Raw genomic sequence first — 27,902 nt, 5'->3', positions numbered from 1 at the left:
TTCTATCGTGATGACATTAAATGTTTTTTTCTCACCTATACTTTCACAACATACTCTCACATTGTTTATTGCACATACCTCTTTTAAAAACTTTTAAAAACCTTCTTCACTATTCAACTTTTCAACAGCAAAGACACACATTTTCTTCAGGAAATGTACCTTTCTAGTTTCAACTGCTTTTTTTCCAGACAATTTCAAATTGTAATTGGTAGGACAGTAATATAATTGTGTTTAACAAACTGCAAAAATTACTTTTCCTGAAACCATTCTATTAGGTTGTAAATGAGCAGCATTTTACATTAAGGTAAAGCAAATACTTGAGTTGGCTTTAAGTTGACTTGCCTCTATTTTAAGTTGGATTAATGTAAACCGTTGATTTGAAATCATGGGACTGAAAGCAATTGTGTTAATCTAACTTGTTAACTTTATTTCAAAAAACGTAATTCATTTGTGTGTTACCAATTCAATTAAGTTGGTCCAACAATTCTCTGTTTAAAGTGTAGTCATTAGTCCTTTTATATATATATAATTGGCAGAGGAAGTTTGTGTGTTAAGGTGATGTTGTTTATGCTCAATTGATATGAACAGAATAGAGTTAAATGTTTTACTGTGTAACGCTACACACATATCAATATCATTCAGTATGTGAGACCAAGCACACATTATGAGGGAAACACAAAGGAAGAAACTCACACATGTATATAATTTTTATTGATTCAAGGAGAAAAAACTTACCATAGGGAAACACATTTAGGACTGACATGTACAATCTGAAATATACATACTTAATCAGTCTGATGCTTCAGTACAAGTGAACACTGCTGGCTTAAAACCTGGTACCACTAAGACCAGTCACTTTGAGTATGAAACTCAGTCATTATTGTGACCACCAAAACAAAATATGGCACTTCAATGCATCCTACGTATGAGTTCTTCAGTTTATTCAGACATCCTCTATGCCGATACTTCACAAGATTTTAAAAAGTTTGTTGTAACATGTCACAAAAATAGAAAATTCCGGTGTGCTTTCAGAGTGGCAGTCCACTGGAGAAAATTGGGTGTTAGACTTCGCAGAGTCAAATACCAAACTTCTTCTGCCAAAATTTTACCTGATGTAATACAAATCTAGCACTGCTGTTGTAATGCATTGCAAACCGTTATCGTAACTTTTTTTCATTTTGACTACTGTCTTGTACAGTCACAAAGCAGCATAACTGCTGCCAGTACCAAGTTGCATTTGCAGAGTGTAGAATATATTTGAGTGCAATCTATGTTGAAAACAAGCGGGACTATTTTCAAAGGCAATTATTAAAAACATTTGTTGTGAGAGTAACAATATTAAGTACTGTAGAGTGTTGTTGAGGTGGAGTAATATTTTCTTATTTGACCAAAGTGTAGCAATGTAGGTGCAGTTCTTTTGCCCATGAAGCCTTGGGAAAATAATGGACGAATAAATGTAATAATGTGTTCTCATATGACACAATTATAGGCACTCACATTGCAAACACACATCCATGGCATTAACGCACACTTTTCCTTTCTTGCTCCCTTTCCTTTTCCTCCCCCTACTAGATTTCTCAAACCCACTCAAATAAACAAATCCAATCTCCAGGCTCATTTAAAGTGGTCAGGTCTGAGACAAGGCAAAACAATACTACTGTAACTTTACCACAGGAATCAAGTTAAAGTCCTTTACAAGGCTAGAATGGACATACTGTCGATACATATTCAAGTTACATAATGTGACTAACAGTTTGCAACATCCACAATCACTCTACAGTTTTGTGGGTCACAGGGTAAAAAAATAAAACTGTACTAGTGGTGCTGTATCAAATTAACATTACATTTTAAAAAATCTTTAATATAGAAAAGATACACACTCAACATTTGACACACTCTCAAGATTCCCCAATGGGTGTGAGAGCACAGTTCTTTGATTCTGGGATGTACGGTATTCTACTTTTCCAAACCATGTTCATTCTGCTTCATCTTCATGTTCCATGACTGGAACCTCTGGCTCCATTTATTCTCTCCTACAATACACTTTGCTTCTTCCATTTCAACCCCTTGTTCCCCTCCTCATTAGGGTCCTGAGTAGGGATGGGTATTGAGAACCGGTTCTTGTTTTGAACCGGTTCCCACTGGATCGATTCCTTGGAATCGTTAGCAAAATTTCTTAACAATTCTGTTAACGATTCTCTGTGCTGTTGCGCATGCGCAAACTTTTATAGTTTATTCAGACAGACTGCAGCAAACATGGCAACTAGGAAGAAGCATTCTAAAGTTTGGTTGTATTTCACACGACAAAATGACAACAACGCCACTTGTAACGCGTGTAAAAAGTATATTTCGTTGAAGGGAGGAAATACTACAAATATGAAGAAGCATTTGAACACAGCATGGAATGAAGTTACTGGAACGTCATGTGTTCGATGCATGCAGCAGCGCCGCTAACGTTCGCGCTTCATCTCTAACTATCTAAGGTAGAGCTAAACTGCTCAAAAGTGATCACAACCACTTGTTACTGTGTGAAGCAATTTGCCTTTATTGTGTGTAGTCGATCTAGTTATCTTCTGTCCCGTCGTTTGAAGCATACATTTTAGCTCCGGCATTCGTCTCCCATTAGTATTGATCTTATTGATCATTTCACGTTATCGGGGCGGCGTGTGTTATCAGCAAACGTTCGCGTGTCCCATTATAAAACTGAGCATATCGATTTTTAATCCATTATTAAACTTATCATTTTAATTGTTTAACCTTTCAATAGTCCTGTTAAATGTGCCTGAAAACGCCTAAACAACATACCCAAAGTACATTGAAAGCTGTTGTTGAACCATTTGGAGTACATGCATGTAAATGTTCTCTTTTGAAAGGTGACACTGAAGTTATTTCCCCTGTTGTTAAGACCCCTGTAAGTCCTACTGGTGTTGAGTAATAGAAGCTTGAACACAAGGAAACTGAAAGTTTCTATCTCCGACTAGATTTTGTTTTGAAAACAGAGGCCTGAACAGGCCTAGAGGTGGTAGGTATTAGCTCATTTCAGAACCAGTCAAAGCCAAAAATTCGTTTAGAACGAGTGTGTGTGTGGGCGGGGGGGGGGGGTGCAGGACGGACAGACCTAGTTGGCTGTAGAGGGGAGAATCGATAAGAGAATCGATAAGGAATCGAATCGATAAGCAGGAATTGATAAGGAGTCGGAATCGCTAAAATCTTATCAATACGCATCCCTAGTCCTGAGTTCGGGTCTCCCATTCCTTTCCAACCCTCCTTCCCTGTTCTCCTTCCCTCCTTCACTCCTGGCCCTTACTTTCTCCCAGCAGCCAGTACGTGGTCATCTTGCCTTTTCCCTTCATCTCCACGTCTCCCCTCAGCTCGAGCTGGAAACAGTTGAACTCCTGCAAGACGTCCTGCGTGGCCGCTGACACATGGATCTTCAACGCTGCACAGAACAGAGAAGTCACAGTTTCATGTCACCGTTCTTCACAAGAAGTCCTTGCTACGAAGCTAGCAACGTTCCACCGTGCTGGTTTCGCTATTCTTTTTAAAAAGGCCTCAAAGCACTACTCTTGCTTAGTACTTTATAAATGTAATCAAACAAACTCTCTCATGTTCTACAGCCCACGTCATCAGTTGACCTTTAGGTTAATTTGAGTGCTACTGCTCAGTCAAGAGAGAAAGAGGATACTGTGGAATAACTTGTGCTTTATGGAAAAATCATGAAGGTCTCCTTACTGCTAACAGTCTGAAGGACTGCCATATTGGATTGACTAGCACTTAAATCACTTGAGAATATTCCGTCGTTTTGATCGTGTGTGTATGCTTGAGTGTTAGTGTGTGGAACTGAAGGGCAGCATTATCTGGAGAGGGTGTACCTTCTCCGTTGGACTCCATTCGAGAGGAGGTGTTGACTGTGTCCCCAAACAAACAGTATCGGGGCATCTTCAGTCCTACTACACCTGCACACACTGGACCTACACACACAGACACACACACAGACACGCACACATACAAACAAGCAGTCAGCAGGAAAGCTGGAAACATGGAATCATTTGAACCTTTCAACAGGTAAACCACCCTTTTGTCTGGACAGTCCGTATTCACGTTGCTGCCAGGCGCCCTTACCGCTGTGGATGCCGATGCGCAGTTTGAGTTGCTGGTGAGGCCGGTGGCGGATCTTGAACGTGCGTACGGCGTCCTGCAGCGCCAGGGCCATGCGGGCGATCTCGCGCCCGTGCAGCTTCCCGTTCCTCACCGGCAGCCCTGACACCACCATGTAGGCATCTCCGATAGTCTCCACCTGGGGGCGCCAGAGAGTCATCCGGACGACGAGGGTGCAACATATCTCAAATGCACCGATGCAGAGTTTGTTGACAATAAATGGCTTTTAAATCACTTTCTCAGAGAGGTGGACTATATAAATAGTACTTCTGTTTAATTATATTCAATTACATTAGATTCTTGTCTGATCAAACCCCATCAGTGAAGAAGAATCAGAAGATATTCAAAACCACAGGAGAAAAAGAGATGTTTGTCGAAAAACAGAAGAGAAAGAGAAATGTGTCTGTTGAGAGAGACTGCTGTTTTACCTTGTAAACATCAAAGTTGTCTATGATGGCATCAAAACACGTGTAGAGATCATTGAGCAAGGTCACAACCTACAAAAAAAGAACAATTTGAACCCCAATCTTACAAAGCATATATTACACCATACATACCAAGAGGTGAAAGTGCAAAACTAAATCTGCTCTGGATAAGAGCGTCTGCTAAATGACTAAATGTAAATGCAAAAGGCAGTTCGACAAACAAGGAAGCGCGAGGTGAGGCACAATGAAAGCGAGAGAATGATGGTGCGATTTCCGTCAAAAGAGAGTAGTCACACCAGTGGGTGTCTGAGTGAAATCTTACACGGTGGAGGTGTCCTGAGCGTGAGACAGGTGTCCTGTCTTACACTGAGCGTGTACTGGCATAGCCAGTCTCACCTGCATGGGTGTGCTCTCCGCAGAGATGGCTGTGAATCCCACGATGTCGCTGAAGTAGATGGTGACAGAGTCAAAGGCCTCGGCCTGCACTGTCTCCCCTTTCTTAAGCTGCTCCGCCACGGAGCTGCAGAGACCAAATCAGAACTGTGTGAGAAGTGTGTGTGCGTGTGATCGCCCAGGTGCAATGCAAGTGCTATATCGCGGAGCCTCTTACTAGCAGCTGTGCGTGAGAATGTGTGTGTGTGAGAGTGTGTGTGTGGACCTACTGGGGTAGTATCTGGTAGAGCAGGGCCTCAGCCTTGCGCTTCTCCTCGTGGTAGGCCTGGGTCCTGTCCTCCACTAGCTCCTCCAGGTTGTTGGCGTACTGCTCCATGCGTGACAGCAGGTTGTCCAGGATGTTAGTGCTGCACTCCCTACACACACACACAAACAAGAAAAAAATCAGCTTTTTATCATCTAGAGCTAAGTTGATGTAACCAAATGATACAATAATCCAAGGTATGATTCTTGTGATATTTTTAGGTGGATATTTCTTAGCAATGCCAGTGGCTGTGATGGGGCTGTAACTAAACTTGTACGGTTTGTAACGTGGATTTTGACAAAAGCTTTTGAATGAGTCAACCTAGTTTCTAGATGACTGGCAAAGCAAACAACATGTTGATGCACCCCCATCCTGTGTAGCAAAGCAAGCAGACGGTTATGCCGTGTGGCAGCATCGGCAGGCGGTGCGTCCTGGTACCTGTTCTGCTTCCGGAGCAGCAGCTTGATCTGGTTGAACTCAGGCCTCTCGGAGGGCTCCTCAGCCCAGCAGCGCAGCATGAGCTGCCCCAGCTCCTCGCTGTGGCTCTGGGGGTCCACGGTAGGCCGCAGGCACGGCCACTCGCCCAGCACCACCCGGTCCACGATCTCTGAGAAGGGGGGAGGCGGGTGGAGAGGTGGGGGTTGGCGGGTGGGTTTTGTGTGTGTGTGTGTATGGGGAAGGGAGGTGGGGGTTGAAGGATGGGTGGTGTGTGTGTGTTTGGGGGGGTGAGAGGAGAAGTGGGGGTTGGAGGAAGAAAGATGGGGTTGGACGGTGGTCAGGGATAAAAGGATGGAAGAGGAGGGAAAGATGGATGGAGGGGTAGGTGGGAAAAAGGTATGTCAGGGGGAGGGAAGAAACAGAATATATTTGGGTTGAAGGGGAGTGAGGATGAGTAATACCTGGTGGGAGTATGTACATGTTGTACCAGCATCACTTTGCTCTCATCCCCCCCATTTGAACATCTGTAGGTTCACTAAGTGGCAAACCAGGTCTATTCACAGTTCAAATATATATTGTAGGTATCCAGTGGCTGTCCTTTCTGAACAAAGTAACAAAAATTTGCTTTTTCACTTTGTACCCAACATCAAATACAATCAAATACAAGCAAACAATAAAAGGCTCTCTGGAGTTGTGATCTGTCATATGGATCTTTTCTTCCGCTTTCATCATTTTCAAGGAGATTTTGTTATCTTTTGATTGTGCCAGTTTGCTTCCTTTGACCTCCCTTGCTACTTCCACTGCTTGTAAACCTCAGAGTCGGTTGAAAGACTGCTGTTCAGTGTGCGTGCGTGTGAAGAGGAAAGTGTGCTTGAGGTTATCCACTACAAGACGATCAGGAGGATTTTGCATGGCAAATTCGGTTTGCTCTGGTAATAACTCAACCCATTTTCACGATGTAGCAATAAAGATTCAATCAAGAAACTTCTGAAGACAATGCAAACCGACGAGTGAATGTCTGCCTCAGCCTACAACTCATGTCATGTATGCTTGAGTACATACAGTTCTGTCAGCATGAAGCAGTCATTTCCGGTGTGTCACAGACAAATTCAAATTGCAATCTGAAGTCCTGATTGACACGAGAAAAGATTAGCTTTTGAACACCAACCAGGCAGATGAAAAGGATGGTCTATTAACCTGTCTGTCAATCAACTTTCCATTCATCACACGACCAGGTGTAAACACAAGCAACTGGATTGATCAAATCTGTGTGTGTGTGGGCGTGTCTGGAAGTCTATGCATTTAATGATGGTATTGCGTGTGCATGTGCATGAGTGTATGTAACGTATGTATGTACAATGTTATTTGTACTTTAACAACAGATGTGTCCAAGTCCCCTTATCTTAGAGACAAGTTGATCATATCTTATCGTATGTGTGCGTTCAGTATGTGAGTGTATACATGTGTGTACCGTGGGAACCGTGTGTGTTTGTGTGTGTGTATTTGCGTGAGCGGCGTGCATGTAAAAATTGAAAACAAACAGGTCTCCTGAGGAGTTAACTACCTTAATTGCACAGCGAGTGCTTCACAGGAACTTCCCATCGCCTCTTTAATTCCCGCAAAATTAGTTTTTGTTGCCTTATTGTGCAAATTTAGCCTGTACATTTATATCCAGACTCACAGTACATTAAGTCATTTCACATTTGGTCTATACAGCGACACCAGCTAGGGTGTCATGGTAACTCCAGTAGAACTGTAAGCTCAACACTCTACACTAGCAATGGTGGACCCGCTGAAATACCTTGCTCAGGGCATCTTGTAAGCCAGAAGCTTTACGGAACATGTATTAACATACACAGTTATGGGTTTGGATCATTCTGTCTTGACTGCATCTGTAGAAGTGAACAGATGCTTTCCTTCAAAGACTGTGAGTGTGCTACCAGGGGCTTCACCTTTGGGGCTCAGTGGCTCCCCCTCCAGGTAGAAGGCTCCGCGGCGCAGTGCCACCTCCTGGACAACTATGCCGAAGCTGTAGACGTCAGCCTTCTGGGTGCCGGCCGGAGGAGGGCTCTCCAGCCTCAGCAGCTCAGGAGCCATCCACAACCTCCCTGGAGAACGAGAGGAAGAGGGAGGGAGGGCATGGGGGTGAGAGGGATGGAAGCTGCTGATGGGGTCATGTTTATCTTTCCGACCAACAAAACAAAACAAAAAATCCAATCATGTTGCGGTCCATTTCAATTTGTCACACAGTTAGCGCAACTGCTATCGAGAGAGGGAATGTATGGAAATAGAATCTTAAAATCTATCTTTCTACGAAGCTCATGTATAGGAACTGAACATTCTCCCTCCCTCCCTCCCTCCCTCCCTCCCTCCGCCAGCCAGCCAGCCAGCCAGCCAGTCTGTCAGTCTGCCTGTAATGTGTGTAACTCTATGCCATCATTCTGTGAAACTATGGCAGCTCTCCTAAGACAGTTGAGAAGCTGTGCTAGAGAAACCTACGGGCGTAATAGGCGTGGGCATCTTCGTTGTCGCTCTCCGTGCGAAAGCTGGACAAGCCGTAATCGGTGATTTTCAGAACAAAGCGGTTATCCACCACGCAGTTAGAGGACTTGAGGTTGCCATTGGAGACTATCACACTGTTGTGGAGGAAGGCCATACCCTGGGGAAGGGAGGGAGAGATAGAGTGAATAAGGTAGAGAGGGAAGTAGAGAGAGAGAGCAGAGGAGAGAGAGCAGAGGAGACAGAGAGTGGTCGCATGAAGAGAGAGGGGAGAGAGAGATAGAGATAGATAGATAGATAGATAGATAGATAGATAGAGAGAGAGAGAGAGAGAGAGAGAGAGAGAGAGAGGGGAAGCAGAGGAGACAGAGAGCGGTCGCATGAAGAGAGAGGGGAGAGAGAAAATTAGATAGAAGGATAGAAGAGAGCGGGATTGAAGGATGCATGGTGATAGAGCCAGGGATAGATATAGCACAAAGGGAGGGGACAGATTCAGAGGTATAGACTTATAATTCAAAAGAGACAGTGTACAGCCAATGGGAGACGGCCAAGCTATTAGCCTTGAAAAAATAAAAATCCTCTACAAATTACCAATGAAGAAAACATAGTTTTGCTGACAATGTGAAAGATAGATCTATATTAAGTTTCTGTGGCCTGAGGGAATACAAAATGTGTGTGTACCCAGTACTGAGCTTTGAAACACAAACAATTATTGTGCGAAATAGCATGAGCTTCAGTGTGTATGCTTGGTTGTGTTTGTGTGTGTGTATTTGCCTGTGGGGAAAAATACCTTGACAATGTCGTTGATTAAGGAGTATCGGAACATCCAATCCAGGGTGATGCTCTCATTTTCCATGATGTCCTGAAGGAGAACACACATGGAACAATCACCTCTGTCACCTTCCGTTCAACAAGTAGGATGGTCAGAGGTCAGGGGTCAAATACCTGCAGGCTGCCCCGAGGGCAGTACTCCATGATGATGCACATGTTCGGGGGGTCGATGCAAGCACCGATGAAGCGGGTCAGGTGCTCATTCTGGACATCACGGATCTGGTGAAGGAAGATGTTGGGTAGAACCGGTCAGGCACACACACACACACACACACACACACACACACACACACACACACACAATGCTGGTGAATTAAAACAGGTACACACAGGAATACAGTACAGAATGACAAACACAATTAAACACAATGTAACGCTACATAACACCCATCATAAAACTCACATGTTTTAGTTCAAACAGCACTTTTCTTGTCAGCTCAATCCGTTTCTTGTTGATGTACTTTATGGCTACAATATTGCCCTGCAAAAAGAAAGGACATATTACATATCATCTGTGTTGGGAACGTTACCGAAAATTAGTAATTAGTTACAGTTACTTATTTCAGAAGTAACTGCATTACTTTACTAGTTACTGCATAGAAAAGTAATTAGTTACAAGGGAAAGTAACGTTTGCGTTACTTTTAATTCCTGCTTCTATTATCAAATTAACGCACACAGATAGCTTAGTTATAATATTTTAGTGTTGCAGTGTGGGACAAGACAACTGTAAAATGTTATATCATTGTATGTTGATAATTAGTTAATAACGAACGGACTCAACTGTTGACATAGGTCGTCTTGACAACATACCTGGCAATCAGTCTGTTTAGTTCTGCCTGGCTTAGAGACTGGAAATACTTCTGTTTAAAATCAAGCCTCGGCTGTTTTGATGAAGTGGCTCCGACTGCTTGATCAACGGAGCTAGCACTGGGTTCTTACGATTAGCTTTGTAGAAGCGTGTTGTTTTACTAGGTGCTTGTGAAGATTATAATTACTATTCTTCGCAGTGGATAGTTCTCGCACCTGCACACAAACTACAACTAACCAGTATATTTTTATCCTTGATCTGGACAGGGGGAAAATAATGTCTATATTTCCGTGACAAAAAGCTTGCATGGTCCGAACTGTCGGCCATGTGAGCTAGTCTAAAATGCGGATTGATTCATTCATACACTGAGTCGCCGTAAACTTGTTTGAGTTAGATTAAAAACAGGAAATTGGGGAATTCATGCAAGAAAAAAGTAACGAGTAACGAGCCCATTTAAATTTCTGTAATGTAACTGCGTTATTTAATTGAAAAAAGTAATTAGTTACAATACCAGTTACCGCCAAAAGTAGTGGAGTTATTCCCAACACTGCATATCATAGATATCAAAAGCTGTGGCACACACACACCAACAGACACACACACACACAGGATCTAACCTTGTAGTAGCCTGTTTTGGCAAACACTTGGAAGTTTCCATCTCCTGTCAGTAGAGAACCATAGTTGGAGCCCCTCTGAAGAGCAAAAGACATGGGAACATGGTTGCAGTATGAGTTTGTGTGCATGTGTGTGTACCGTTTGTGGATAATCTCGAAAGGATGTGTACCACTGGGGGTACAGGACAGAAGTATGTTTATATTGAAAGGAGAGATAATTACTGTATAATGTGTGTGTGGGGGGGGGGGGGAGTATTCCTGTGAAAGTGTGTGTGTGTAAGGTGTTCATGTGAAAGTGTGTGTGTGTGTAGTGTTCATGTGAAAGTGTGCGTGTGTGTATGCCGACTCACTAGAGACAGCGTGAGTTTGCTCCCAGCGCTTCGTAGCACCTTCTCCAGGTTGCTCATCTGAATGTCTTCCCAGGAGATTCTCCACAGCTGGGCCACCAGCTCATTCTCCAGCTTCAACTTCCTGCATGTGTGTGTGTGTGTGTGTGTGTATTTGTGTGACAGAAATGTACCAAATACAAATCAATAGGAATGAAGTATAAGAAGAATAAATGGTGATTTGTCATCAAATCCATCACACACATCTGTCCAATCTGTGGAAGGATCCTACTCACCTGTAAATGAACACTGTGATAGTGAGGATGATGACAATGATGAAGAACACCACAATAGACACCATCTGGTGGATGGTTATGGTTCCTTGGAGAGAAGAAAACACAGTGACACACTGTGCGTGTTCAGTTTCACTGTCTCATAAAAGAGACTCAAAGTTTCACTTCAACACGAGGCAGGCTTGGGCACTGACTTGTGAGGCAGTCAGGGTTGTCGTTCATGAAGCCGCAGGCGGGCACGTCGCGGGGAACAGCGCCCCCTGGCCACTGGATGACCGTCCCCGGCACAGGCTTCAGCTTCTTCTCAGAGCCGTTGTACACCAGCACGATCTGGCACCAGCACAACCAACATGGCGTGGATTAGACCAACATTAGTGGCTGGCTTTATGGTTACTTTATGGCGAATTTGACTCTATATACTGTAGATTATGTATTGAGAAACGACTGAAAAAGAACAACACAGACACACACTCACAACTTTGTCCGTAAAACCACAGCTATTTTTTATTGTCCACAATACAATATAGGGATAATGATTATTGAGTCTACTGGTGAGTTACTCTCACACACACACACAACCAGCACTCTCACACGCACGCGCACACAAGCACAAAACCGCAAACTCTGTCTCTCTTCCTGATGGATCAATCATTAACTTCAGAGTGTTTGTGTGTGTGTGTGTGTCTGGGTGAGTGTGTGTGGGATCGTGTGTGTGCGTGCAAAAGGGGTTCTTGAGATGAATGCACTTTATATAATTTAATTAAAAGAACTTCTTGATTCCTGGCACCATTAGAAGCATCAGAGGCCCTTTTTGTTATCTTAGTCATGTCATGTTACACAATTACAGAAAAACACAGTTTCGCTCCAAATGTTGCAACATTTATCTTTTGAGAGCAATATCTAATCCGATTCAATTCACAGGAGTGTCTGTCTATGTAGAGCATCTACAGCTAACTGGAAGGCTAAGCTGTCTTCCTGAGTTGACAGGTGTAATTTTCCATCTGTGAAGCACAAACAGTGTAATAAGACTAGCACATGGATGAGTGCTATAACCCTTGAGTTTTGCTGAGAAAAGAAGTCTGTTTGAGTTTGTGTGTGTGCTGTAGGTCTGTGCAGGGTGAGGTACCTGGAAGGTACTGAGGTTTGTGCCTGCCATGTCCCACAAGGCAAAGTTTGTCTCTCTGTCTCCGTTCTCATCGATGTGGACCAGTCCTGTCACACCTGGAAAGAGGGAACAGGTGACAAGCAGAGGCTTAGGGAATGAGAGAAAGACAGAGAGAGAAACCGATCGGTCCTAATCAAAAAGCAGAACGCTCACAGATGAAACCTTCCATCCAAGGAGCCACTAGGCACCTATAATAACGGAACATTGGCGCAGGAGCTCAGATTACCATTTCAAAAGAGTGCTGAGTGGGAGATGTTAGCAGACACGAGAGAGTGAATCACCTTCACCGGCTAATCACACAAACAGGCAGCAAGGTGTAAAACGGACAGCAGCACACGTAAACAAACGCTGTCATCAAGAGAACATCTCTGTAAGTGGCGGTGAATAGGACACGCACCTGTGTTTGAGATCACACAAAGCAACACACTGTGCAGGCCTTGTGTTATGAGCTAAAACACACACACAGGCACATATCATGAGATGAGAAGTCTTTTGTCTTGTTGCCAACATCTTCCTCGCCTTGGCCCGTTTATCACGTGAAATGGCAGGGTTATAGCTTTCCCATCATGCATATCAAACCTAGGGGCTCAACTATCTAGACACCATTTAATTTCCTAGCCGGATAACCATCCGGTCGTGTCCCAGATAATGACCACCAGGGCACCAGTAACCTATTGAGCACACACTGCAAGGGGTTTTCTTTATGTCGGAGAGAGAAGAAGTGACATTTGAGGAGTTGTGACAAGCTAAGCCATTAGCAGTTAGAAAATGTCAGATCTAGATGAGGTTATTGCATCCATAAATAACTGCTGCAGGTGCTGTGGCTGCCAGTGAAGGTGTAGGAGATGAGACGCCAGCGATATGAAGGGCTTGTTTAGACAGATGGAGATGGGGCGGTAGGGAGGTCACACACAAAAACACGGCGGTACATAAACACACACGTGTATTTGAGTGCACACACTCGCATACAGTGTCTGCACCCACGTTATTATTAGCATGCATGATATCTGCATAAGCAAACACAATCCCCTTGAAGATGAACACACACCTCTGTCATTACACAAGCGACCCCGGTTTAAACTGACACTCATTGGCCATAACAAAATAAACTGTCTCTCACACATGACTTCTCTTTTAGAAGAGGTCTCACACACAGATGGGCAAATGATTAACAATGCTGTTTACGTTAAGGTTGGTTGGTCGGTTGGAGATGTTTGATCGTCTGGGGCTGTTGCGGTGGTGCCGGGGTGGGGGGGGGGGGGTATGATTTAGCAAATACTTAGCAGATGTAAAACATTTAGCATTGACCAGAGAGTAATGTGTGCACTATAGTAGGTAGATGATGTCCTGATTTCCAGGAATACTGGTAGGTGGGAGGGGGGGGGGGGGTTACTGGATGGGCGTGCCCATCCACTAACCGTTAACTCAACTAGGACTGAAACCCTCCATGACTGCAAAGTTGTGGAAAACTGGTGCAAAATATGCAACACAAAAATAAATACAAATACTGACGAAAAATAACTAATACATACCATACAGCCACCTTTAAACCCTCACCGACACTTCAATGATTTACTTTAAGTTTAAATACATAATCAATTTGAATGACAATAAAGTAGCATTCGTTTCTTCGTGGTTTCCCTGATGTGGATGAACCTAGCTGTGTTAGCTCTCCCTGCTCGGTAAGGGACTTGGGTTACAGTCTTCCTTTGTGCCGCAGAGAAGTGAGCCATAGGGGGCATTCAAACAATATGCTCGCAATCAGAGCCGGACTTCACCTCTCTGCCTGGAACTAATGCCAGCCCTCAAAAGGGGCTGGACTTTACTAGCTTACACAATAGGTGTGTTCGACTTCATGCAGCACCGGCGTCGCCTGAGGGAGAAGGTGCATGGGGTCAACATGGAGCTAATCTGAGCAGGGGATTATTTCAGCCTCAAATATGATCTGTGATCAAGGAAGTCTTCATTGTAGCATGTCGCGCTGATAACAGACCAGCAGTCTCTTTGGACTGCCACCGGCAGAGAAAGGGGCCATTCAGCCTTTTTTAATTTGATTTCAAAAGGACAGGAAGTGAAAAGCAAAGGGGGCGACCAATAATTCAGCAGGAGAGCAATTAAAACCCCCAGTAGTGTGGGTATACATGTGTGTCTTTCTGAGTGCCGTTTGGCAAAAGGCAGCTGAGTCATAAATGCAGTCTTGAACATTCAGCTGACTTCAGTTAGAAAAACACATATTCAGTTTAACGATTTACTGGAAACATGGCTTTGCATAACTGTAACTAGGAAGACTGTACTGTATGCTCACTGTATAATAGTGTACCCCAGAGAGAACAGGCATAATAGAACATGTACTACAGCACTAGAAGTATGCTTAAAAAATGCAAAGTCACATTCCTAATTAATTTGGGACACTACCCACACTTATTGCTTATAGGTATTGCTCACAATAATACAAAACAGAAGGTTCCTGATTCAATTAGATTCATTATTCGAACCAGGTGTGCCAAATTAGTGGTGGAGCAAAAACCTACAGGTAGGTAGCTCTCCAGGAACAGGGTTGGAGACAGGGTTGTAACTGCCCTTAGCTCATTAACATGTTTGTCTCATTAGGTTTAATTTATGTAGTGGGTTATTGTACAGTTGTATGTGTATAAATGTTACGTCTCCTGCATATAATATATATTCTAAATAGCTTGGGGGGGGAACTAATTTGTGTACACGTCTGTGGGACCTTTTGTGTGGGACACTGAGACATTCCTCAATCAAACATGTAAATAGTACCTGTTAAGTTACTACATTGAAGTTATGAAAAGGCCGTTGAAGATACAAGATCTGTGTTTAGCTCCTTATTGTGATAAGCTGCCAACGAGGTATGTTGAGAATACTTGCCTGTTTTAGCTAACTTAGCCTATCGCTAGTTAGTATAGTGAGGTTGCTGCATGGAACTGTTGTAAGTATTGTTTCATCTGCAGTTTTCACGGGATTGATGATCGACAACGATGGAATAAAGATCACCCTGTTCTTTACAAAGATTTGTGTGTCTGCGCGTATTACTGGGGAGCTATAAGGGTCATCAGAGTTTCCAGACCCAGAAGTAACTAATGGCACTGTCAGGCCAAATAGTGTCCTAGGGCCAAATACTGTCCTACCTGACGTCACAATGCCGTTCCGATGCAAGGACGCGTCCATCGCTATGCCGACCTTAAATTCCTGAGATACTTACGCGTGCTAGCAGGAAACTGTCATGGTTGCTATACTGGTTACTAGCAGAGCCATATGGCTCTGGTTACTAGGTATGAAGTTTTGTATTTAGGCTTATTTAAACCAGTTTATTTTACTCTTAAGATTTAAAGTTTTTACTCCTTCGATAGCTAGTGCTAGTTAGTTGTTTTCGTCGAAAACAACTAGCTATTAAGCATCAATTTTAACAGACCGGGAAGGCAACACGTATAGGATTCTACCTGCGCGCGTTGCTGTCTTGGGAATGTCGAACGTGTGAAAACTTTAAATCGTAGAGTAGAATAAACTGGTTTAAATAAGCCTAAATACAAAACTTCCTACGTAGTAACCAGTATAGCAACCATGACAGTTTCCTGCTAGCACGCGTAAGTATCTCAGGAATTTAAGGTCGGCATAGCGACGGACGCGTCCTTGCATCGGAACGGCATTGTGACGTCAGGTACATTTACATTTAGTCATTTAGCAGACGCTCTTATCCAGAGCGACTTACAGTAAGTACAGGGACATACCCCCCGAGGCAAGTAGGGTGAAGTGCCTTGCCCAAGGAAACAACATAATTTGGCACGGCCGGGAATCGAACAGGCAACCTTCTGATTACTAGCCCGCTTCCCTCACCGCTCAGCCACCTGACTCCCTGGTAGGATACTATTTGGCCTGACAGCACCACCTCAGATAGACCTAAACCCTCTAAAATGAGCCTGAGATACATTTTCATATAGCATAGAGCATATGCAACTCAGCTGGTGAAGGATTAACAACAGCTTAAAACAATACATTACCAAATCTTCAACTTGCCTGGCTAGCACTGTCTCTCATCAGGAAACATTTTATAGAAACGAATAGTATAGAATAGAATAGAAAATGTTTTCCTACACGCAGGCGGACATTTTCCTTTGGCTTTGTCGTAAGTGATACCTGCTAGATTGACTTTGAGTTTGAGCCAAGCAGAAACGACTTCATTGCTGACGTAAGGTAAGATGTTATCCATTACTTTGGCATCAAGTCTTTGGACTGAACTAAGCTGAACATAGATCTGTGAAAAGACTGCAGACACATTTACAAGCATCCACACTGGTTACGACCTTCCATTAGTTAATGGACCAGGAGCTAAAGTGAAAAGACCGCTGCTGAAACCTGATCCCTCCACCTCCTCCTTATGCTCTCTGTCGGTCTGATGTATACGCTACCAGACTTCGCCATCCATGCTCCTTTCTTATTGTGATTATCAATTCATACTATATAATAACAGACTGAAAAACAACCTATTTTTCTCTCATAGCGCTCCCTTGCTACGTCAAAACAGGAAGGATGAATGAGTGATAATAACTTAACAATGCTCTGGTCTGTCCATTGATATAATGTACTTAGTAGTATGCATCATGTAGCTGTCCAGCTCTGTATTCACCTGCTTTACAAAGCTGTTCTAGACCATCCTTCTAGCCCAGTTCTTTATAAATGATAGAAAATGAATCTCCACAGGACACCAGCTCCGCTTCATTTAATCCTGTTGGAACTAACACAAGAAAAAGAAACCCAGACTGCCAGGAATCATGCAGTGACAAGCCCACAAAAAACATTCTGTCATTTCCAGGGGACAAAATGTGAATTTCAATCAATAGCATCCACTCAACAGTCCCCTCCATTGCTGGCCAGATGTGCTGTATCTCCAAAGTACATTTATACCCGGACTTTGTTAAAAATGCGTAAAAGGAAGAATGCTCACAATATGCTAGCTTTGATGTTCAATCCATGTTCTAATGTAAAATTCCCTGGATGAGAGATAGTTTGGCAGGGTTAAGAAAAGGAAACACACTCTTCAAAGGGAGTGTGCACGTGTATGTCTGAGAAGGTATTCTGGACTTATGAATGGAACGTGCAGGTGGCCTTGTCCCTGTAGGCCAGGAGGTCTTCAAGCTTCATTACGTCTGTTCTCTCCTGAAATATCTATTATTTCGCTTCCTTCGCAACAACAGTGGACAGACTTTCCCCTTGTAAAACAAACATTCCACGGAGCATTCAGAGAAAGTGACCGTAAAGCAGCGGAGATGCAATTCCTCGAAAAATGTGTATGGTCAGTAGACATATTTCAGCAACCAGTGTATCATGGTGCTGGTCATGGTGCTGATCTCTGCGAGGGGTGTGGCAAACCATCAAGTCTCCTGAAAAGGAGACCCTGTGGGAGAGGAGGTGACAGCCTGTCCTAGCACCCTCAGGGGAGGACAGAGTGACGGAACAGTCACTAGTCAGTGTACTTAATGGATCCTGAAAATATCTCCAAAGTTTGCTGAAATTGATCTCAGTGGGAATCCAGATTTGAATCGCAGGCGAATGGGCAGGATGCAATGTTGAAATAGTAATTAATTGTCGACTAAGCTCTGGTGAGAACATCAAAAAGGCATGTAGAAAGACAGGTCCATTTGTTTTGCTGGAGTATGTGTATGCATGGAGTAGCAATGAGATGATTAAATGTCACGGACATTGTCTAACCATCAGAGCAGGTGTTCAGAAGGTGACTGCCAACGGCAGACAAATATACTGCCTTCACACAGACACAATAAGATAAAAACATTACTGTATTCATTATTGTTGATGCCAAATAAATTCATTCATTCATTCCATACTGTAATGACAATGTACATACTGGCAATATTTATGTATCATGGCAATGTGACATGAAGAGCATGAGATGGATTGCCAGATTCACAAGGCAGGTGACTTCATTCACTCCCTGTGTTCTAGGGGCACTTCTAGGTTCATTCCAAGGTACAGTATAAATGATTGATAATGATTCTTATGACTCCCAACTTAAAACCAGAGACCAAACACCTCCCATCTACTGTCGCCTACAGACCACACAGTAGACTTAAAGTGACAGACAACCATGGTGACAGAGAGCTTAAAGCTTATAGCTCTGACGATGACAAGGCATCGGAAATGCACTCCTTCCATTATCAGGCACACCCAGGCCTGGCTACAGAGCCGAGAAGAGCAGTCGCCTTCTGGGCAGCAGAAAAGCTTGACGCTAAAAAGGACGTACAGTGATGGATATCAGGGAGCAAAGAGAGGGTTGGGGGGGGGGGAAGAGAAGCACATGGAGAAAGGGAGATATGGGGGACAGGGTAGAGGAGAGAGGCTAATGTCAGAGAGAAATTGACAGAACTGGCTCCTGTTCAAATGGCCGAGGGAGCTCTGGTTTCCCCTGATTAGATTTCAACTCTATTTCAGGTGTTTTCCTGCAGACTTTTTGTTATGCAACAGGGAGAACAGAAATTGGAGATCCTGGTCACTGGTGAGGGACCAGAATAGATGGTTTCGGAATGACAGAAAAGCAATAGGTCCGAGAAATATTATGATGGAACGAGGGGTCGGGAAGGAGGAATCCCCTGATGACAGGAGAGCAGGTGAGACCAGGCGAGGTAGGACAGATGAGTGAGTCACCAAATAACTGACATAAACGACAGGGACAGAAAAATAATGAGAAATTGAAGGAGGCTCAGAGTGATAAAATAGTACAGAACGGAAGGAGGAGAGGAAAAAGAAGAAATGAGAGCAACAATGAATAGCAACGGGCTGAGTCAGACGAACAAGGCAGTGGGAAGCTGTCAGGAGAAGGAATTAAGAAAATCTAAAATAAGCAGACGGAAGTATTAGGAATTCTCTCTCATGATGTCCACATACCACATTTATACAGATTTCTACCAAGAAAATGTATAACTTTGAAATTTAAACTAAGTAATTAAAAAAAGTTTAAATTCTAGAACACACCCAATTTTGTATGCTTGGCATTGGAGTGTCAGGTCCACAAAACCAAACAGGAAATCATTTTTGTGTGTGCAATAAAACATGCTAAAGGCCCTTGGCTTGCTATTGGCAACGTTAGGACGGGTTAACTGAATGAGTACCTCTCCATCTGCTTTTGGATGCAGCGGATCTTGCCCTCCGGCTGTCTCACTGAAGTGTTTACCTCCTCTGTTTGTCTGCTCATGTCCGGCTGTGATTGAGGACCAACACGTGGTCATTTGAAACTGAGGTCCGCAGATGGGATGGAGAGAGGAAGAGGAGGTGGAGAATCGTAATGGAGAACAAATGGGTGGCATGAAAAAAGATGGCAAAGAAATTAGGTGAAAGAGGGAAGAAGATGGGGAGAGAGCAGGAGGAGAGCAACTGTACAAACAGTACAGACCCTCACCTGAGTTCATGTCCCTGTCACTTCTGTTACCTCAAGCATAAACACACAGTGACCACCTGACAAGTGACCTCCCAAACAAGTTTAAGCCATCACCCGTCCCTTCCAAATCCTTCATACAGTGCAGCCCTCTCCTTCCACCCAAGCGACTTTCAGACCTGGAGCCTCTCTCCACAAAAGAGCAACAACCAACTGCTTTCCTAAAACCCAAGCACACACGCTCTCAGTCCAGGTCAACAAAAGCTACTGGAAACTGGAGATGGAAAATACAGGCTATGGCGGCTCGCTATGCGCTGGTGATGGCAATCTGGCCAACTCTAGTGAAACTCAGAATGTAGACTAGTGACCTCATGGTCAAGTGTGTGGCCTATGATCGAGTGAGTTCAATAAGAGACAGCGAATGAAAAGCACATTTAAAGACAGCAGTCAACTGTATTAATGGAGTGAGACAGGGACAACAGCATGTCGGGCTCTTTATGACCTCATTGATCACCTGATAGCTGAATGGATTGTGTGCTTTGGAAACGTTACAGAGGTTAGAAGTTAGTTGACATGGGTGGTATTTATCAAGCTTTAAAGCAACGGCTAAATAGTTACCGTTGCTAATGGACACAGAACCTCATTATAATTCAAAGCACTATTTTCAGGGCGCACAAGCCAAAAATTGTCCAGGGAAATAATATACATGACATGCCTGCCACACCATTAGAGTTAAACACACACACACACACAACCACTCCAAGACATCTTTGAGACAAAACACAGACCCCCATATAGTTATGAAATATATACTGTATTACTGCTGCACAACCAAAAGGTTGCATCTTAGATTTTGAGAGCTTCAAAGTCAACAATCATCAGCCATCTCCCTTCTGACGGGAGTGCAGTCCTATGTGAAAAGGCAGATTTTTATTGAACATGAAATTTAGATTAAATGTCTCAAACTAATAAAATTTGAACCAATTATTTAATCTTGTGGGCACAAACACAGACCTCTGGGCTGAACACGTCTATCTTTAACTGATTCATTTGTGAGTCACACTGCATGGCCTTATTACTGAGAAACCAGAGAATATGGAGCTGCATTAATGACATCACAGCAAGTAGTCCAAATATTCAAACAGGCTGTCAAAAATGTGACTTCTCAAGTTGAAATAGTGAATGTGTTGGGTTACAACACATTCAATACAAATTGGGAAAACCACAGTTTATCCATCTAACACGTTGTTCCTCTAAAGCAGAAAGATACACGAAACAACAACCCATGCCATCTTGCAAAGGAACAGACTCAAATATGCACATTGCTGATAAATGCACAGATAGGACTGTTTTACCCAAATCAAGCTTGATAAAAACTCTTAATGAGGATGCTTCTCGAAGGACTGACCGTGGTATGTGCGATTCCACATCCGTTTGGTCACAATGCTCCCTACAGGCTTAGCCCCCGAGGCATCCATGGTCTCGGTCAGGGCGTGGATGTACAGCATCAGGCCGTCGTAGAATCCCCCGGAGATGATGTTCATCTGCCAAACAAGGGAGACAAAAGTAGTATCATCATCTGTCTCAAGACACGCACCTAACTGTCCATGTCTTCCCTCATTTTCTCCTCGACACGTTTGAACGATGTTATCCACACCTACACAGGGGATTTATATTCTAATCGTATTGTGTATCACAGGGATGAAACAGGTCCATTCGTGTTTCAAACTGTTTCCAAAATTGCAATATTATTTCAAATTTGCTTCCCAACTTGTGTTCTAATAAAGTTCTCCATTTGACCAATACTTTTTAAAATCTTTTCTTACTTTCTCATTCTCTAGCTGTCTCCTTTTCCAGCCGGACCATTCAAATTTGGGTCTAAAAAGACCCATAAGACCCCAATTAATATCTTTGCCGTCCAATAACCGATTTTATTTCTGAAAACTGCCAGATACTCATGACAATTTAAGCTCAAAGCACATATCATTGGTTAAGGGGTTACTGCCAGTCAAAAATAAAGGTATCGTCAGCAACGGCAGCCATTGTTTTCCGAAGCGGAGCCAGAGCCGATACTATGGGAGATTGCCTACAGTGCTAGATTTACAGCTTCGAATTGAAAACGGAGACGATATTATGAGTAAAGACAAGTTTCTTAATATGTGTTGTCAATATTGTCTATTAAAAGTCTAAACTTTTTACTTACGAAGAATTTGTTTGTGGGAGTGACGCGAGTTTTTTCAGGAAAGAATTGCCTGTCCTGCCGCTAAACAGTGCTACTACCGTCATAACCGCCTGTCCTGCCGGACACGGCAGGTTATGGCGGTTATGACGTTGCCTCGATTTGAGCAGATTTCTAAAAAACTTAGAAAAACAACATTAACTAGCTAGATTATATACACTGCAAGCTAAATGTTCATGCCTTGTTTGGCCAATTCGGTCGATTGTGGAAGAAACTCCAACGTTTTTTAGTTATCGAGAGGAGTATCCAGCCACAGCGCTAGCTACTTTTGGGGCAGAGAAATTTCCGTTCCCCCATGTTTCCACTAGTAGTCACTAGAATGGTCATAACTTTTAATCAAAATATTATATTTCTAATCTGTCTTCTGTTCTACATTGCCCACATATTTGTGGATATTCCACCTGATCAAAGTTTTCCTCCATCTTGTAATTAAAGTGGTTAAAAATGAAGTTGTCTGATGAGGTATGGTGGATGGAGAAGTTTTTGTAAAAAATGGCTGCCTGAAATCACCTTGATAAAATATGATTTGCCTTAAGTAATCATATATTTATTCACATCATAAAAATCCCCTAGTTCTCTTCTTCAATATGGTGTCAACAGTTAAGGTGTATCATTTAATATTAAAATTCATAAAATTTGAATATTAATATGAATATCATATTTCAACAGCATATGGAATGTTTGGAATGTTGGCTTAGGCAGGAAAAGGTTAAAGATGTATTTTTTGTCCATCATGTGTATCTTGTGTCAAGTGCCCTAAATATAATAGAACTGAGCACTCCAATCAGAAAATGGTTGGATTAAGCTCTCAGACAAGATCATCAAATGCTGAGTAAAACCTTCTGAAAAATAAACTAATCACTCTGAGAGAACCCTTGAATATGCAAAGACTGCATATGCTCTCTGTCTGTCTGATGTATACGCTACCAGACTTCGCCATCCATGTCCCTTTCTTTTTGTGATTATCCATTCATAGTATATAATAAGAGTGAAAAACAACCTATTTTTCTCTCATTCGCTCCCTTGAATATGCAAAGATTGGGCAAGTTTATGTAGGTGTTGTCTATTTGCCATTGACAAAGACATTGGAAAAAAAGATAACTTTGAAGACTTGTTTGCCCTTTATATCTTGCAATAGAACACGTATTTCTAAACCCTGGGATGATGCGATGGTTGTCTACGATGTGGAATTAATTGGTTTTGAAGAGGTGCCAAACTGTTTTGTCGGAAAAGTACTATATTGCGCCTCTATCCTCTCATTCTAGTATGAAATTACAGCCCCACACGTTTGGATCCGTTTGCGTGTGTGTGTGTGTTTGTGTGTTCGAGGGGGTAGAGGGATGGGAGGGATGGGATGACATGGCCTGTCAGGTCTGTCCAATCTCGTCAACACAAGGTCTGTGTTTTTCTTCAGCCTCTTCTCCTGAAGTCTAAATTGCTAGTGACGCCACTTCTCAATTTGCTTTTAGAAGCTGGAAAAGCATGTTTTGAATGGAGAGAGGCTGCCGTGATTGCTGTGTGATGATAACGTGAGGGTATATTTTACAATTTCCAATGTACAAAGTCAGTCATTTGTTTTTGATTAAATGTCCTAGTTCTTGTAATAAACGCTTTTCTCCTTCTCTTAAAACATTTCATGCAGGAAAAAAAAACGGTCTCAATATAAAACAAACTGAGAACGTTTAACCCAGACAAATGTCAAAAGTTACTTAATTATCCGAGGCCGAATGTGTTAGTTATGTCAGTCTTCTCTCTGTGCGGGATATGAAAGCTGTCTGTAAGGCATCAGTGATTCAGCTAGAGATGTGCCGTTGATGGTAGAATGCCACCCTGCACCTTTGTGGCAAGCATAATGAGAAGATAAGCCTTGATAAATAAAATTAGCTTGCTCCTCTAAATTAAATTGAATCAATCATCCAGATGTTGTACACAAGCTCATTAGCCGTTAAATGTACTTAGCACAGCACAGTCAATTTGTCAAAGGCTTTTCATCTGCGCCATCTACTTCTCTAAAAAGCACCTCACTCAAATGCAGACATATACATGGTATATACATTGCTATTTGTTGTGGTTTACAGTCTGTTGTCTGTCTGTATGATAAAATGGCAGTCAGGAGTGCAGACCAAGTAAGTGCAACTACATGGATGAGTGAAATGTAATGACTGGGTTGAGTGACCTTTATAAGCCACTTCATTCTTGATGGTTTGAGCTAGTTTGGTAATTCTAATGTTAAACAAGGCATGACATCAACCAAAACCTCTTAGCAATAGCATAGTGTGGGATTTTTGCCTATTCAGTCATTTAATGTTTTGACAACAAGCTTTAAATGAGCACTCTCTTTGCCAAATGGGGAAACTGGGTACATTATCTAAAAGATTACATGAAATTACAGTTTTTCTTTTTGTACTGGATTTTCAAACCATGCTTTATCATTTGCCGCAAAATTAGTTCCAAATATCAGATAATCTAACCTATGCTTGAAATTAAACATCAATATTGTGTTCTGTGTAATCTTTATAAATACTAATTTTGATCTCAATTACCCCTCCTCTGGATGGATAAAGGGAAACAATCCTTCTCTTCTTTCACCGGCTCTTCCGCTGTTTTCCCAGCTCTCTTCCTCCCTTTAACTTTCCCCTGCTCCCTTCCTCCTCACGTCTATTTCCACACACTTCCTCTCAGCAACCTACCCCTCCCCCTCCAATGCAGAACACATACACACAAACCTCTTACCAGCGAGTCTTCCACAGTGAAGTTGAACATTCTCTTGGCATCTTTTTTCAGGTGGTTGACAAAATCTTTATACTCAGGGTTCTGTGGTTCTTGGTAGGTCAATATTTTCACACTCTGCAAATACAAGGAACGAAATGGAGGGTGAATGTGGTTGAATGTGATAAAATGATACAGGAATGTAGGCAATTAGATTTGTATTCAGGATTTTTTATGTAAGGAATTAATGTAAGATTAATTCTCTGTATTAATCAACCTAGTCTTTTATTCTCAAAACATAACCAGGTAAAACTACAGTGTATTCAAATAAACAATCTATTTCCATATAAAGCAACAACATTGAACCAGCATGCAATCAGCCAAAAATATTTTTTTCAATCAGTAGCCTTCAATACTTGGATCCAAGAAGGAAAAGATTTGTAAAACATAAGTAATGAGTCACAAAATCAAGGCTTTTCAAGAATAAAGAAAGTCTTAGTTATGAATATTGAAAGACCAGTGTTTTATCTGAGAAATAAACACGCTATTTTGTTTAGAAATAATCCTGTTCCTTCCCAAACAGGTAAGTGTTATTAGAGTCTGCTTCCTCCTATATTTTTTTGTCAAAGCAACCAGTCATCCATAGGATCTCCTTTGAGACTCCCAATAACCTTCATTAAAACCTCTCATCTGGTCCTTTCTCCCACAGAAAATGTGTGTAGACACTGATCCACTTCAGTGGAGCAGAAAACTAAAATCTCTGAAGGTAACAATATAATTATAATAATACAAGTGAAGAGATAAGTGTCCTTAATGGGTTACATGAACTGAAGCAAACTCCCAGACACATTTGTCGGTGTTTAACAACCATACAATAAAGATTTCACTTTTGAACGAAATGTAATTTGAATTAAATATGCTTTCGAAAAGCGTCTGCTAAATGAAATGACAGAAGGCAGATCTCTAGAGATATTCTATTTCACACATTTATTACAACACCCTTTTGCTCTTGCTTTTTATTTGAGAAGTACATTTCAAATCCACAGGACTGAGATGTCACTAACCCCAAGTAAATCTGCCACCTTTATCCCACTATGCTCAAGATACTGTAGACTGAGTAACTCGCAGTGGAATTGGGACGAAAATGAAAGCGCTTCACGTTGGGCAATGAGAAAGAGGAGGGGGAAAAAAACAAGATTTGATTTGTCATATAATCCAGCCGCCGATGCACTCAACACTGCTCCAGACAAGTGGGAAAGTGAGAGAAATCAGACAATGATTGCTTTGGGGACCCAATGCCGGGTGGGAGAAAAACAAGGCTGATACCTGTGCAAAAGAAGACAATATGAAGGAAATTATTCACACACAAATCTGGGGCTTGAAAAAATCTCATTGGCCACCCCTTTTACTAATTTAATTAATGTCGACACGGTGGCGTCGAACAAGGATTCAAGCAATGTAACTTGCTTCTAACTGAGCTTGCTACAGACAATAGGACTAAACATGAAACCCCAAATGCTCCCATACGCAACGAGAGAGAAAAGTTGTTCCAGGTTTGGTACAAAGAGACTTAAGACAGGGTAGGGTGTCTGTCACGCCTGGAAATTGGTTTTAAGAAGCGCTACAGAGTCACCCTGGTAAAATGCAACCATAACACAATTACTGTTACAGTAGCTACCTGGAGATATCGTAAGCTTGTCCCAGCAAGACAGCGCTTTCCAAACTAATGACAGCATTGAGCTTAAAACCACTGTTTCACCTAAGCTGTACCCAAGGGTACGCCATCTGAAGTAAACCTATTGGCATGCTGCTAAAAATGGTTTGCTGTTGCTGGTCCTGCGGTGAACCCACTTTGAAGACAGTAAGCAAACCAGTGGTTTCGAGACTTGACCAATGTTACCCCATCTTCCTGATTACTCTAAGGGTTGTCTGGCTTTGTATGTTTACAATACGATACTGTTGTGGTGGGACTCATTTCTCGGAATAACAAGTCAGCTTACAGGTCAGAGGTGAAACAAATGGTGGCCTGGTGTTGGGATAATAATCTCTGCATGAATGTGGAAAAAACGAAAGAAATGATTGTGGACTTCAGAAAAACCAACAGGAACCATTCCCCTCCCATCTGCATTGGGGGGGCTGAGGTGGAAGTTGTATCCAGCTACAAATACCTTGGAGTGCATATCAACGACAACTTCAATTGGAAAACCAACTGCAGCAGCCTGGTCAAAAAGGCTCACCAAAGGCTGTACTTTCTGAGGAGGCTTAAACGGGCTGGTTTGGGAACTACAGTCCTTACATATTTTTATAGGTGTGTAGTGGAGAGCTTTTTCACCTTGTTTGTTACACTGTGGTATGGAAACTGCTCTGGTACAGATAGGAACGCCCTGCAGCATGTGGTTAAGACGGCAGAGAAAATTATGGGATGTAGACTCCCGGCGACAGGTGACACATACATCAACAGATGCAGGACTGGGGCTACCAGCATTATGAAAGACTTTTCCCACCCTGCCAATAGACTATTTGTCCCTCTTCCCTCAGGCAGGAGGCTGCGCAGCATCAGAAACAAAACAAGCAGGTTAAAGAACAGCTTCTTCCCAGAAGCTGTCAGACTTATTAACTCTGCCACACTCCAGAACTGACAAACTGAACTTTTGTCCTAAAAGTTACACTGCATTGTATTACTATGCTGCTGATTTCTCAGTTTTTTTTTGTATGTACCTATGTGTGTGTATGATTGGTTATCTGTATTTATTGTATTTATTTATGAGGAGTAGTTTAGTTATTTATTTGTGAGTGGTTTTAACCACAGTAACTAATTTTGTTCCAGCTCATGTAGGCCTACCATGTTTTGGAATGACAATAAAAATCCTTATCCTTAACTACTGTATATATTACTAATCAAAGAATAAGGCTAATTCATAAAACTATTTATGTACCTTTGGTAATTAAAAATAAATCTACAGTATGTAGACAGTAAATGTTTTTCAACCCACATTGTTAACTCAGTTATTTGCTGCGTGGGGAAGACCATGGCAACACTGACTTGATTATCACCACCCTCTAACTCCATTTAAACATCCTTGTATCAGCATGAGCTTAAGGATTTCTCGCCAAGGCAACTAGAATGACAGTCACTGCCTGTGGTCTTTATTAGGGTGGGCTTGGAGGTCATCCGACCATGTTCTAACATTGATTAAACAGACTACCAGAAAGATGGGTTATTGTGACATTCCTGTCACTTGACAAGGGAGAAACTGCTGACTGTGACTACCGAGCAATAATAATTACAGGTTC

At 42.4% G+C, this 27,902-nt stretch overlaps 1 protein-coding gene across 1 annotated transcript in view; it reads right to left on the bottom strand.

The window, feature by feature from the left end:
* Nucleotides 1-698: 698 nt before the first annotated feature.
* Nucleotides 699-27,902, bottom strand: part of LOC134023079 (atrial natriuretic peptide receptor 1-like) — a 38,543-nt gene continuing 11,339 nt past the window's right edge. The window contains 20 exon segments of the mRNA XM_062464901.1: nucleotides 699-2,078; nucleotides 3,222-3,439; nucleotides 3,873-3,971; nucleotides 4,123-4,297; nucleotides 4,587-4,655; nucleotides 4,980-5,103; nucleotides 5,246-5,392; nucleotides 5,719-5,887; nucleotides 7,671-7,826; nucleotides 8,218-8,377; nucleotides 9,008-9,079; nucleotides 9,163-9,267; nucleotides 9,452-9,529; nucleotides 10,475-10,549; nucleotides 10,822-10,942; nucleotides 11,094-11,178; nucleotides 11,285-11,420; nucleotides 12,217-12,311; nucleotides 21,069-21,204; nucleotides 24,633-24,746. Of these exon segments, the coding sequence (XP_062320885.1) occupies nucleotides 3,291-3,439; nucleotides 3,873-3,971; nucleotides 4,123-4,297; nucleotides 4,587-4,655; nucleotides 4,980-5,103; nucleotides 5,246-5,392; nucleotides 5,719-5,887; nucleotides 7,671-7,826; nucleotides 8,218-8,377; nucleotides 9,008-9,079; nucleotides 9,163-9,267; nucleotides 9,452-9,529; nucleotides 10,475-10,549; nucleotides 10,822-10,942; nucleotides 11,094-11,178; nucleotides 11,285-11,420; nucleotides 12,217-12,311; nucleotides 21,069-21,204; nucleotides 24,633-24,746 (2,265 nt within the window). The 3' untranslated portion in view covers nucleotides 699-2,078; nucleotides 3,222-3,290.

This window comes from Osmerus eperlanus, chromosome 7, assembly GCF_963692335.1.
Source record: "Osmerus eperlanus chromosome 7, fOsmEpe2.1, whole genome shotgun sequence".
NCBI classification, from domain to species: domain Eukaryota; kingdom Metazoa; phylum Chordata; class Actinopteri; order Osmeriformes; family Osmeridae; genus Osmerus; species Osmerus eperlanus.
The sequence above is the reverse complement of the archived record's forward strand: the minus strand, read 5'-3'. Positions and strand labels throughout refer to the sequence as shown.